The sequence below is a fragment of the Heteronotia binoei genome, chromosome 4 (genome assembly GCF_032191835.1).
Source record: "Heteronotia binoei isolate CCM8104 ecotype False Entrance Well chromosome 4, APGP_CSIRO_Hbin_v1, whole genome shotgun sequence".
Lineage (NCBI taxonomy): Eukaryota > Metazoa > Chordata > Lepidosauria > Squamata > Gekkonidae > Heteronotia > Heteronotia binoei.
This window is the reverse complement of record NC_083226.1, coordinates 20,644,134-20,658,436: the sequence shown is the minus strand read 5'-3', so window position 1 is coordinate 20,658,436 and position 14,303 is coordinate 20,644,134. Positions and strand designations below refer to the sequence as shown.

Sequence of the window (14,303 nt, the reverse complement as noted above, 5' to 3'; positions counted from 1 at the left end):
GCCCCCCCTCCAAAGCGTCCGTTTTCTCCAGGGGAACTGATCTCTGTAGTCTGGAGAGGAGCTGTAAGTCTGGGGGATCCCCAGGTCCTACCTGGAGGCTGGCATCCCTGTCCCCAGCCCATATCACTCTATTTAAATTCTCTGTGTCTTTCCCCCACTTCTGTTCTGGGGTGGGGGGCAAACAGCCCCACTGGCTTTCTCTCTTGAAGCTCTCACTCCCCCCCATTCCTTGCCTAATCCCAGAGCCGGCCTTGTTCACACAAGCAGATTGGCCCGGGTTTTCTTATCAGAGGTACTGGGACCTGGAGCGGTCTCTCTGGGGCCATTTTCCCTGAGCTAAAACAAAAAATGAGTGAGCCAGAGGCAAAAGAACAGTGAGCTAGCTCACACTAACTCAGCTTAGGGAAGGGACGATGGCTCAGTGGTAGAGCATCTGCTTGGTAAGCAGAAGGTCCCAGGTTCAATCCCCGGCATCTCCAACTAAAAAGGGTCCAGGCAAGTAGGTGTGAAAAACCTCAATTTGAGACCGTGGAGAGACGTTGCCAGTCTTAGACAATACTGACATTGATGGACCGAGGGTCTGATTCAGTATAAGGCAGCTTCATATGTTCATGTGAACACTTCCCTGAAGTACCTTCAAATCATGTCACTTGTCTTGGGGGAAAACGAGGGCCAAACTAGATGGTGTTTGCCACAATTTTAAAGTCATTTAAAATTATTCAGAAGGCCTGCAGCGTGAATGCAGCCGTTTTGGCACTTATGTTGCTTTTAAAAGGGGGTTGCGTGCCCTTGGACACAAGGACGCTCTCTGCATGCCTGGTTTGTTCCTGAGAGAGCTGCCATTCCAGTTTGCTTGCTTACTCCTCCTCCTTAGGTTCTGGGGGCTGCATCCTGGCCCTGGAGCAGCCTGGTTTGGAGGTGCCATGGCTGCCGAGGTGAAGGTGACAGGGCAGAACCAGGAACAGTTCCTGCTGCTGGCCAAATCCGCCCGCGGAGCTGCTCTGGCCAGCCTCATCCATCAAGTGCTGGAAGCCCCTGGCATCTACGTCTTTGGGGAGCTGCTGGATATGCCCAGTGTCCGAGAGGTGAGCCCCAAGACTCATAAGAACATAAGAGAAGCCATGTTGGATCAGGCCAGTGGCCCATCCAGTCCAACACTCTGTGTCACACAGCGGCCAAAACACCAGGTGCCATCAGTGGGACCAGGACCCTAGAAGCCCTCCCACTCTTCCACCCCCCCCCCCCCCCAGCAGCAAGAATACAGAGCATCACTGCCCCAGACAGAGAGTTCTATCAACACGCTGTGGCTAATAGCCACTGATGGACCTCTGTTCCATATGGTTTTCCAGTCCCCTCTTGAAGCTGTCTATGCTTGTAGGCGGCCCTGAGCCCGCCTCGGTGGGGTAGGGCGGGATATAAATCAAATAAAATGAAATGTAGCTGCCACCACCTCCTGTGGCAGTGAATTCCATGTGTTAATCACCCTTTGGGTGAAAAAGTACATACCCAAAGAACTCACCCAAAGAAGCACTCAAAAGAAGTACTCACATGGGGGGACAAAGCCCGTAGGGCAGGAGGTAGGCAACCTTTGGGGGCCTGAGCGCTAGCGAAAAATATCACATCTACTTGTGAAGATTTTAATATGCTGGCCAGCAAAAGGGTGGGGCAAGGGTCATCCATGGCCAGATGCATGGCGTATCTTGTATGTAAATTTTACGTGAAAGGAAAAGACTAAAATAAGAATGCTTTAGAAATGTTGTTGTGAGCACGTCCCTGCTGGGCTGCATCTCTGGTTTTGGGATGGAGTGAGGGAGCCATCACACCAGACAAAATAGGCTGGCCCTGCTGTTCTCAGATTGCCTGCCCCTGAGCTAGAGAGTTTTGTAAGGCTCCGTCTGAGTAACCCCTTGTGCGGGACCAATTCCACAAGTCAGTGTCTCAGAGCTGGTACAGCGGCCGTCAGACATCTCACACATTACTCCCTCTCACTGCCTCATGCTTTCAAGTCAGACAGAACACCTCTCTACGTTTGGTGTAGTGGTTAAGTGTGCGTACTCTTATCTGGGAGAACCGGGTTTGATTCCCCACTCCTCCACTTGCACCTGCTGGAATGGCCTTGGGTCAGCCATAGCTCTGGCAGAGGTTGTCCTTGAAAGGGCAGCTGCTGTGAGAGCCCTCTCAGCCCCACCCACCTCACAGGGTGTCTGTTGTGGGGGAGGAAGGGAAAGGAGATTGTAGGCTGTTCTGAGACTCTGTCCTTGAAAGGGCAGTTGCTGTGAGAGCCCTCTCAGCCCCACCCACCTCACAGGGTGTCTGTTGTGGGGGAGGAAGGGAAAGGAGACTGTAGGCCATTCTGAGACTCTGTCCTTGAAAGGGCAGCTGCTGGGAGAGCCCTCTCCAGCCCCACCCACCTCACAGGGTGTCTGTTGTGGGGGAGGAAGGGAAAGGAGATTGTGAGCCGCTCTGAGATTCTTCGGAGTGGAGGGCGGGATATAAATCCAGTATCTTCTTCATCTTCTTCTTCTACGTTTGTTTAGATTAGCAGCTTGAGTAGTTTCTCCCTCCCTTTCTTTTTATCAGATGATATGTAGCACTGATGAACATAGAGGCTCCTAACTGCAGAAAGCAGGCTGCAAGTCTGTGTTTTTTCAGCTGTGCTTAGGAAAGGGTTGGAGTTGCTTGAAACATTACCGGGGATGCCGCATCTGAAAGGCAGTCGGACTTCCCAGAATGGGCAGCTGCACAACCGAGTGCCAGCTGCAAGTGGAGGAATGGGGAATCAAACCCAGTTCTCCCAGATAAGAGTCTGCGCACTTAACCACTACACCAGACTGGTGTAGGGTCCTTATTTAATAACTGCGCACCGTTTGACCAGCAGCAACACGTTGCTTAGCCAAAGGCCCTTTGAAATCATGCAGCTCTCCAGGACTTTCTGAAATTTGGGGGGGGGGATCCCCTAGTCTTCTCGAATGGCTCGTTTCATGAAATTGGAACAACAGCTTTGAGTTGAGTTGCCTGTGCCTTTAAGAAAGCCTCCCTCCCAGTACAAAGCATCAGCCGGGATAAAACTGGTGCCAGGGGTAAAGCAGGGATAAAGCTGGATTCTGGCTCGAGAGACAGCCAGAACCTCAGCACCTGAAGCTGAACCTGGCAACAAACGGGTCATCAGCAGTAGCTGTTCTACGATTGGCCTTTGCATCTTCAGGCTCTGATCAAGACGTGGGCTGCTAGGTTTTGTCCCCTTTGAAGTTTCCACATTGTCTTTAAGGACAATTTCAGGAGTTTAAACTTGAGATTACGCTGATTTGGTCAGCCCAGGCTAGCCTGAACTTCTTAGATCTCAGAAGCGAAGCAGGGTTGGCCCTGGATAGTACTTGGATGGGAGCCCACCAAGGAAGTCCAGGGTCGCTATGCAGAGGCAGGCAGTGGAAGAACCACCGCTGAACATCTCTTGCCTGGTAAACCCTACGGGGTTGCCATAAATCAGCTGCAACTTGATGGTAACCCCCCCCCCAGAAGTTTGAATCAGCACTGCCATTTCTGGTGAGTCTAGAAAGGAGGGTAACTTCTGCCCAAGGGGTACCTGAAAGAAAGTGTTCCTTGCATCAGTCCCAGTCTCTGACAACAGGTCTGGATCAAAGTGCACCCCAAAGGTTTTTACACGGACAGTAAGTGCTAACCTGTGACCAGACAGTAGGTAGTTTGCCATTGCCTTCCTCTGCACAGCAGCCTTGGTTTTCCTTGGTGGTTTCCCATCCAAGTGCCAACCAAGGCTGACCCTGCTTAGCTTACGAGATCTAACGATCAGACTAGTCATGGCTATTCAGGCTATTCCGGCCATTAACCCCAATATAATTTGATGGTCAAGAGCTTGAAAAGTTGCCAAAAGATCTGACAGTACCAAAAGGCCTTGGTAGCTGCTAAGGAAACTGCCATCATAAAAAGCATAAAAAGCAACATAGCATTAGCACTTTTACCAATTTAATTTAATTTTAAATATTTAATCAGAAATGTTAATTAAAATGTTCATAATGTTTAATGTAATTTTATCTATTTCTGTATAACTGAAACTTGAATTATGCTGTTAGCCGCCCTGAGCCTGCTCCGGCGGGGAGGGCAGGATACAAATAAAATTTTGTTGTTGTTGGTACCAAAGCATTTCTTACAGGCCCAGGGTGAAGTGTGGGTGGACGTCTTCAGCCTGTTTTGTATGCACAGAGATCTTTTCTTTTTCTCTGTGTTATTGGCTTTTCTGTCACGATCGACAAGAAATAAATAAGAGAGTCGCAACATCAAACTTGCTGAGCGGCAGTCTGAAAAACACAGGGTTAGATTTACATCGGAGATGTGAGTTTTAAAATGCGAGACTTTAAAACGTGAAACGATGTGTCAACGAGAGACAGAGGAGTGAAAAATCATAATAGGTTGTTTAAACGATTCTGTATCTTGCCCTCCAGACAGTAATCAGATAAAAAGTATCTGACTTCAGAGAAACAGTAATTGTAAACCAGGATGGAGCTAAATTTCAGAGGACATTTATGAATTTGCAAGGTAGAGTTTTCTGTAAATTCTAGAAATGGGGGACCATCTGTCCATAAAACATGCTGAATGTATTATGCCACCAGCTGTGTTCAGCTGCAAATATATTTTATCCAGTGTCAGAAGCTCTCAGACTTATCTAGACCATTTTGAATGGTTTGTAGCGTTGAGTTCTTTTCTCCCATATGAAACTATTAGAAATTCACCAGTATTCTGGAAACTAGTTCCATTCTGATTTTAGGGATCATGAGTCTCAGACTCTTCTAGCAGAATCTTGGCCAGGTCTAATGCGATCTTATGCCTTGAGTTTTTCTGGTGGTTAAAAAATGGCCTGTACCTCCAGCTTGAAGGGCAAAGTCCAAGTTGTCTGCCGTGAGGATAAAGGACCCTGTTGCCCCTCCAAGCTGTTGAAAATCCTGTGTGAAAACACGGCTATGGTTTTTTCCCTAATGAATGTTGATGTTTTTCTTTTCTCTGCAGCTAGCTGACAGCGAATTCTCCCCCGTCTTCCGCCTGCTCACTGTCTTTGCGTATGGGACGTATTCAGATTATCTGGGTATGTTTCTTCTTCTTCTGGGGAAATGGGAGTAGCGATATGGAAAAACTGGAGTAGCGCCAGTGGAGCGCTAGGTGCTGAATCCACAGACATCTTGTCTTCTGAGGCAAAACACAACCAGCTGTGGAAACGATTCTGCCTGAGGTGATCCTGAGGTGAAAAACTGGAGGGAAAAATTGCCTCAGGTCAGACTGTGGAATAGGCCTGGGGGTAGGTAGATCCGAATGCTGCCCATTGTTCCAGAATTCCAAGGATCTTCTTGGCCGGGTTCTGAAGTGGTGGACAACGAATGCAGAATGGGTGGAGTGGGTTGTTAGTGTCAGGGAAACCAATCCCCCAAAAAAGAACCACTGTATGTTTGCAGCTTGGACCCCTCAAAAGCAACAAAGGGCTTGGTAGGCTAGGCACGCTAGCTGTGTATGTTTGAGAGGAGTCACGCTTTGGCTAACCCAAGGCCATTCCAGCAGGTGCAAGAGGAGGAGTGGGGAATCAAACCCGATTCTCCCAGATAAGAGTCCACGCGCTTAACCACTACACCAAAGCATGTCCTTTAGTTTGTCTTGAATCTATTCTTATCAGCTTCCTTGGGTGCCCCCGAATTCTAGTATAATTGGGGGGGGGGGGGAGAAAAGACAATGAGGATTGACCTCAGTTAGTAGCAAGTGCTCGAGAGAACTCTGAACCGGTTGTGACGGTGGCTCTTTCTTTCAGCCGAAGCCGGGAATCTGCCTGCGTTAACTGAGGCTCAGAAGAACAAACTCCGCCATCTCTCGGTGGTCACGCTGGCTTCCAAGCTCAAGGTAACTTTTCCCACCCTGGGCTTTTATGCCTTGCTGCATATGCCCCTTGTTCTCCCAGGAGCCATTTCTCATGCTGCCCTGTGTTCCCCCCACCCCACCCCTGCAGTGCATCCCTTATTCGGTCCTGCTGGACCAGCTGCAGCTGAAGAACGTGCGGCAACTGGAAGACCTGGTGATCGAGGCCGTGTACGCGGACGTCCTGCGCGGGAGCCTGGACCAGCGGAACCAGCGGCTGGAGGTGGATTACAGCATCGGGCGGGACATCCGGCGGGAGGAGCTCAGCGCCATCACCCGCACCCTTCAGGAATGGTAAGCAGGGCTATCCAAGCCTCCCCGGAGCGTTGTTCCGACCTCATTCTGCCCTGCATTTCCTCGCGAATGGAGACCCAAAGCAACTTATGCAGTTCCTATCTCTTATCACACAACAGCCTTGTAAGTTAGCTTAGGCCAAGCTTCTATGTCACCGGCTCAAATCTGGAAAGCTAAGCAGGGTCGGCTTCGGCCAGTATTTGGATGAGAGACCTCCAAGGAATACCAGGGGTGGGACACAGAGGCAGGCAATGGCAACCCACCTCTGAAGCATCTTTTGCCTTAAAAACAAGTCTAGCTTGCCACCAATGTTCCCTCTAAGCCATGGAGTCTTGTGAGCAAAAATTCTACTTTGTGAGCTACTGGTATTAAAATTGTGAGCTACTGAATCAATTAGTTTGCTCTGGGGCCATTTTTCCTGAGATGAGACAAAAATGTATGAGCCAGAGGCCAAAATTCTGTGGGAACACTGCTCGCCACCTAATGGTTCATAATGCAAAAAAAGAGTTGGAGCATCAAGCTCCCAGACAGTCTTAGGATTTCCTGGCTGTTCTGCACACACTACCATACGATTACTATTATTATTACTGGCCCACAGTCAGCCAGTGAGCTTGCATGGCAGGGTGGGGATTCAAACCCACATCCGAACCATTCGTAGCCTAACGCTGTAACCATCATGCCATGCCATAAAAAAACAAAGAAAAGCTGCTTGTGAATAATTTGTGTGCTACGTATCACTGCTCTTGGCTGGAGGAGTCAGGTGGGACGTTACTTGTGGGCAGGGCCAGTTTTCCAGCCAAGCTGCTCATTTGGGCGGCACAGTGAGGAGGGATCGGATGCACTGCAGGGGCACGGCTCGCTCTCAGCTGTCAGTGGCATTTGAGTGGTAGAGGTATCCCTTCCGGGACTTCTTTTGCACCTGATGCTGGCCCTGGACTGCTGCCACAAACTGCAACCCCATGTCAGGCTGCTGCTGCTTTCTTTTAGAGGGTAGCCGTGTTGGTCTGTAGCAGTCCGGTAGCACCTTAGAGACAACGATTTTCAAGGTTAAAGCCAGGGATGGCCAAACTGTGGCTTGGGAGCCACATGTGGCTCTTTCACACATATTTTGTGGCTCTTGGCTTGGAGAAGGCATTTCTCTCTTTATATTGCTTTGCCATGTCAGCCTCTCTTTCCCTCCCCTCCCTCCCTCCCTCCCTCCCTTCCTTCCTTCCTTCCTTCCTTCCTTCCTTCCTTCCTTCCTTCCTTCCTTCCTTCCTTCCTTCCTTCCTTCCTTCCTTCCTTCCTTCCTTCCTTCCTTCCTCCCTCCCTCCCTCCCTCCCTCCCTCCCTCCCTCCCTCCCTCCCTCATCTTGTTATTACACCCCTCAGTACCTGCTGGGGAACAAAAACCTAGAGACTCACAATGGGATTGTGGAGGGGGAATCATGTGGCAAGAATCAACAAGCAATGTGGAGAAAGAAATTCCTCATTGGGCTGTTTCTTTTTATCTTGTGTGTGTGTGTGTGTGTATCTGGAAGTCATGGTGACCTCTGGTGACTGACCCCTCCTGGGGCCCTACAGGCTATTCAGAGAGGTGGCTGAATAGAGCCTGCCCCTGCCCTCCTGACTGCTGGTATTCCAAGGAGGTCTCCCATCCGAGTACTTGCCAGAGTTGACCCTGCTTAGTTTCCGAGATATGATGAGATCAGGCTTGCCTGGGCTATCCAGGTCAGGGCTATTTGTCCTTTGTTCTGGTCATCCCTCACTCCCCACTGCCACATTGCTACACGCTACCTGCGTAATGTGCTGATGTTCAGCCCTGCGCTGCCTGCTATGGAAACAGCAGGAGGGAAAGCATCTGGGGCTGCCTGTTTGCAACAGCCAATCCCCCCACCCCCACCGATCAACATCCACATTTTGCCAAGATGGGCAGAAACCTCTGTGGACGAATTCTCCCGGGCCCTACAACTCCCCTTCTGAAAGTTCCCCATAAAGAGCTACAATCGGGGCTGTGCTCACGCTGCACTGCAGAAGCTGAAGTTCTGTGGCATAAAAATGGGAATATGTGATCTGCATGAATTATGTAAAGGAAGTACATTTACGTGACTGCATTTGTTTTGCCTTTAAAAAAAAAATACATGTTATGGTGTGTTTGCTTAGTCACAACAGAGGGGTAAAGAATGATGTTGCTTGCCAAAAACCTCTTCTAGAAACCCACCAGAAATCTTTTTTTTTAAAGAAATTATTTATAAATACAGATATGTACAAAATACAGCTCTCTTTTGTCTGAGTAATATATAAGGCACATCTAACACTGATTCAGGAAGACACACGGGCTATAAATAAACAATATCCCAATTCATCATCACAAATTGAGACAAACAGGGTAAATAAAAGTTGCTAGCTCACTAAATTGTTATAATGCAGGCTGTACGTTTTGATTAACTCTCCATATAGAGGCAGAGAGAATACGTTCTCTTATTCAGACTCTTCCCCCTTTGAGACTTCTGAGATTCCTTTGAGACTTCTGAGATTTCGCCCGCTCTTGAATAAATCTTTGTAGCTTAAGGACTAGAAACTTGCTTGCTTTTTGCTTGCTTCCGCTCTACTGTTCAATGAAAGCTGACGTTCTCAGGAAGCTGAATTCAGCATCCAATACCGCTTGGGTGGAATCGGCATAGTCGTAGCCCTCTGTGTAGCAAAATGCCTTTCATGATGCTTCATGATTTAATCCCGGATCCCCCTTGCAAGGCATCAGGGGAGTTTCTTCTATGTGGCGCATTTCCTCCAACCAGTCTGGTGTAGCAGTTAAGTGGGCGGACTCTTATCTGGGAGAACCGGGTTGGATTCCCCGCTCCTCCGTGTACACCTGCTGATGTGACCTTGGGTCAGCCACAAGTTCTTACAGAGTGGTTCAGCTCAAGGGCAGTTCTGGTAGAGCCCTCTCAGCCCCCCTACCTCACAGGGTGTCTCTTGTGGGGGAGATGGGGAAAGGAGATTGTAGTCCGCTCTGGGACTCTGTCCTGAAAGGGCAGCTACTATGAGAGCCCTCTCAGCCCCACCTACCTCACAGGGTGTCCGTTGTGGGGAGGAGGGGGAAGGAGATTGTTAGCTGCGCTGAGACTCCTTTGGATAGCGAAGGGTGGGGCATAAATCCAATCTCTTCTCTCCCCTTTGAGAACAGCTCCCTGCCACCACCCCAGCTTTGACATTTGCATTTCCATTCGCTTTTCCCAAGCCTACCCCACTTCTCAAGCTCCTTGTGTCAGGCTGGTTTCGTTAAGAGCTGCCTGCCCCGCTTAGATCTCCCATGAACATCTTCCTTGCCCGTCCCACCCAGGTGCCAGGGCTGCGAGGTGGTCCTCTCCAGCATCGAGGAGCAGGTCAGCCGAGCGAATCAGCACAAGGAGCAGCAGCTGGGCCTGAAGCAGCAGATCGAGAGCGAGGTGAGCCCCCTCCTCCCCCCCGGCTTGCAGGCCAACCCTCTCCTCTTTGGGGGGGGGGGCACATGGACCACCTTCCAGGCCTTAACTGGCACCCACCCACCAGTTTTATTCTCAGTACGGTTCTACATTTATACTCGGGCAACCCCGCGTGGCATCTGCTGGCATCGTTTTGCTCCTGAGCCAAGAATGTTGTTTACTTTGCAAAGTCAGCGGGCAGCTTGAAGACACAAGATCAGGGTGTCCACTTACACATTGGCGGGCCAAAGGGAACGAGGGGCTTAGCGAAGTCTTTGCCATTGGATTTGTCACTCTTTGCATATATACCAGCCAGTCATTATTGGCTGCACTGCCCAGATCGCAGCAGATACCAACAGTCTCATTTCTGCCTATTTACGGGGCTGGGATTTAACCTCCCAGTTGGGTGCTGGGTACTGTGATCAGGCCTTTGGCTCAGTCGGCTGCTTGCGGACAAATGTTCTTTTTAAAAAAAATCCTGTGGCATCTTAAAGATTAACAAGATACATTTCACTGCAAGCATTTGTGAATCACAGTCTATTTCTTCAGGCAGATGTGGGATGGGGACGCATACTGGGAAGCCTTATTTTCATAAAGTTCACATTGAAATAAAATCTTGTTCGTTTTTAAGGTGACACTAGACTTTTGGCTTTTTGGAGGGCTACAACAGACTAACAGAACTACCGCTTTGCAATCAGACATTTTAAAGCCCTTGATCTCTCTCACACACATACACACACTCTCTCAGACACATTCTGTCTGTCTCTCTCTCTCTCTCTCTCTCTCACACACACACACACGGAAAATAACTATTTCATTATCAAAGATTTCAGGTTTTCACGGCTGGTAACATCATTAGGGTTTGTAGAATCTTTCGGGATCAAGTGCCGTGTTCTACTGGAGAAAGTTTTCCTTCCAGACGTTTTGTTCTCAGCTGCGGAGAACATCTTCAGCGGCATTGCAGCCGGAGCAGGCGCTCAGACCTTCTTGGCTGCTGTGCATTGAGAGCAATGCACAGCAGCCAAGAAGGTCTGAGCATCTGCTCCGGCTGCAACGCCACTGAGGATGTTCTCCGCAGCTGAGAACGAAACGTCTGGAAGGAAAACTTTCTCCAGTAGAACACGGCACTTGATCCCGAACTATTTAATTCATCAGCTCCAGTGAGTCTGAAGCACCCAAACCTCAGAGAAAATGGATTGCCGCAACTCTGCTTGATGCATTGTTCTTGTTTGGCCTTCCTCCACTTAGCGTCTCCCTGCTCCCTCTAAGCTGTGGAGACTTGTGAGCAGTGTTCCCTCTAAGCTGACTTAGTGTGAACTAGCTCACAGTTTTTAACCTGTGGCTCACTCATTTTTGTCTTAGCTCAGGAAAAATGGCTCCAGAGCAAGCTAATTGTTGCAGTAACTCACAACTTTCATGCCAGTGGCTCACAAAGTAGAATTTTTGTTCACAAGACACCACAGCTTAGAGGGAGTATTGCTTGAGAGCTGCTGGCATTAATTTGTGAGCTACTTGCTCAGGGGCCATTTTTCCTGAGCTAAGACAAAAATGTTGGAGCCAGAGGCTAAAAAACTATGAGCTAGCTCACACTAATTCAGCTTAGAGGGAACAGAGGCGCTGGATAATTTTGCCCCCAGTCCAACTGGAGCCTTCATTTCTTCTGGATGCAGAGGCACAGGAAAACTGCCCACCTTTCTGTGAGGTGGTCTCCTGCATCTCTGCATGAGTTGCTGCTCTGGGCAGGTTTCCTTCCACTTTGGAAGGGGAGCTAGAAGACTGACTCAGGCAGAAGTCCTGCAGATTGCTTTGCTGAAGAGAGGAGAGGGAAAGTGTGCTCACCAGCCCTCACAACTTTGGGAAATGATGGACATCATCAAGCCCCTTGGACAGATAAGGGAGAGAACCTTTCCGCTAACTCCATGAGGGAGCGCTTTCCTACTCTCCAGGGGACACAGCGAGCTCTCCCACGCCCCTCTTGCTTAGTCATTTGACTTTACCTCCAATGTAACAAGTCTTTCGTCCTTCCTTTTTTGGTTCTTTTCATTCCCTTCACCACCGCCACCACCTTTTTGCCCCAGCAGGTTGCAAATCTGAAGAAGACCATCAAAGTGACGACGGCAGCAGCTGCGGCCGCCACTTCCCAAGATCCCGAGCAACATCTGTCTGAGCTCCGGGAGCCCGCTGCGGGTACCAACCAGCGGCAGGCGAGCAAAAAGGCTTCGAAGGGCAAAGGGTGAGGTAGAATCCCAGCCTGCTCCTCAGAGTTACCTCAGGGCGGTGAGAAATTGTTCACCCCCAGAACGCACTGAAGCCCTCCGGTGGGGCTAGAGCAGTGGTCCCCAACCTTTTCGGCACCAGGGACCAGTTTTGTGGAAGGCAATTTTTCCATGGACCAGGGTGGGGAGGGAGGGCAATGGTTTTGGGATGATACAATTGTGCACTTTATTTTGGTGTGGTGGTTAAGTGTGCGGACTCTTATCTGGGAGAACCAGGTTTGACTCCTCACTCCTCCACTTGCAGCTGCCGGAATGGCCTCAGGTCAGCCATAGCTCTCGCAGAGTTGTTCTTGAACGGGCAGCTGCTGTGAGAGCTCTCTCAGCCCCACCTACCTCTGTTGTGGGAGAAGAAGATAAAGGAGATTGTGAGCTGCTCTGAGATTCAGAGTGGAGGGCAGGATATAAATCCAATGTCGTCGTCTTATTATTATTACTACATTGTAACATATAATGAAATAATTGTACAAGTCACGACCTGGTTGCTATCAGGCCATGGACTGGTACTGGTTGACGGCTTGGGGTTGGGTAACCCTGCTAGAGGCACTTCGGGCCAGTCGTCGCTGAAGCCGTTTCCTTCTCTCACACAGGCTCCGAGGCAGTGCGAAAATCTGGTCGAAATCGAACTAGCAGGATTCTGGCGTGGCTGGGGAGGACCAGCAGGCAGCCGCCCCTCCACGTGTGGGGCTTTCTTCTCCAACCACGACGTCTCTGTCTGTGTGCCCCCTCCCCTCTTTCCGTTTCTTTCCTCCTGCTACGTTCTCTCCTTCCCTTGCTCTCTCGCAAGCCTTTTGGCAGCCCTTCTGTTTCAAACAGCACTTCCCCCCTCCTTTCCCCACCTCTCTCTCTCTGTCCCCCCACACACCCTGAACCCCTTTTCTTTTCAGGGTGCATTTTGAAAGAGCCATAAAACGACCTCAGTTCTCTCAGTCGCATTTGCAGTGACAGAATGTTGTGGCAGTCCAGGGGTGGGAATGAACCGGGCACCATGCAGCTGCCTCAGTTCTAGGGGAGGGGGGGATCTCAGGACACTTTTGCTCTGGGGGAGGGATGATGCACCGTTAACATCTCTCTTGTTTTGTTTTTCTGCTTTGCTCCAGTCAGCGGAAGGGGGCACGTGTGTGTGGATTGTTTTTAAATAGTATAAATATATAAAGCAATTTAAAAAGAAAAAAGAAATAAATCTATGGACATATCCGAAGGGGGCTGTTTTTGCCGTGGCGTCACTTTGTTCTCTTGCGGGACACTTCAGGCACAGATCCCTTGTCCGGCCTTTGGCACTGGAGAAGATTTGCATCGGTTTCAGAGAAGCAGCAGGGCGGTAGAGGCTCGCTCGGGGTTCCTTTGAGGCTGGGATAGCAGTAGAAGTAGTTATACCCCACCCTTCACTCAGAGTGGCTTATAATCTCTTTCCCTTCCTCTACCCACAACAGACACCCTGTGAAGCAGGTGGGGCTGAGATAACTGCTCTGAGAGAACTTGTGGCTGGCCCAAGGTCACCCGGCTGCTGCGTGAAGAGGTTCTCCAGATTAGAGTGCTCCACTCTTAACCACTACACCAAACTGGCTGTCAGGAGACCCAGGTTTGAATCCTCACTCTGCCACAGGAGCTCGCTGGAAGGCCATGGGCCAGTCAAAAACTCTCAACCTAACCCTACCTTGCAGGGTTGTTTTTGTGATGGTGGAGTGGAGGCAGGGAGAAGAACATTGTAAGCTGCTTTGGGTTTCCATAGAGAAAAGCCAGGTGTAAATAAGTAAATGGCGTTAATAAGAGTGGCTGGGCAGGAAGAAGAAGGGACTGGATTTATATCCCACCTGTCACTCGAAGTCTCAAAGCAGCTTACAATCTCCTTCCCTTTCTCTCCCCGCAACAGACACCCTGTGAGGAAGGTGGGGCTGAGAGAGCTCTGAGCAAACTGCTCCCCTGATCCCTTAAAGCCAAGAAAAAATGGCACTTCCAGTCCGAACTCAGTGAGCGCTGTGGAGGGGATGCACTGAGCACCCAACGTAATGATCCAATGGGGGGCGGGTGCACATTGAGGTTCTGCCTCGGGCAGCAGAACCCCATGCGCTGGGCCTGTTTGTGTATGTGTGTGTCTGTGCTCATGCGTTCAGTAAACAATTTTTGAATTTGGATTTAGCACTTGAAGATATTTTGAAATCGATTCACTCGGGGGGCGGGGTATCCTTTCAACAGGTCCCAGCTCGTGTGGCACCCAGGCAGAGAAACCCAACCTGTCCTTTTTCCTCCTTTCTCCCCCAGTTTGGGGAAGTGAAGAAAAGCCATAAGCAGGTGGCGCTGGCATCTTCTCACTTACTTCAGCTTCATTATTCTCCAGTCCTTGAGAGAAAACTGACATTTCAGTTTTTCCACAAGGACACCAT

At 49.8% G+C, this 14,303-nt stretch overlaps 1 protein-coding gene across 1 annotated transcript; it reads left to right on the top strand.

Annotated features, from left to right (window-relative positions):
- The first annotated feature begins 873 nt into the window (after positions 1–873).
- Positions 874–13,124, top strand: COPS7A (COP9 signalosome subunit 7A). Its single transcript, XM_060236896.1, has 7 exons — positions 874–1,085; positions 5,020–5,095; positions 5,807–5,895; positions 6,002–6,204; positions 9,526–9,631; positions 11,728–11,879; positions 12,510–13,124. The coding sequence occupies exons 1-7, from the start codon at positions 924–926 to the stop codon at positions 12,547–12,549; spliced, it is 828 nt and encodes a 275-aa protein (XP_060092879.1). The 5' UTR covers positions 874–923; the 3' UTR covers positions 12,550–13,124.
- The last annotated feature ends 1,179 nt before the right edge of the window (positions 13,125–14,303 follow it).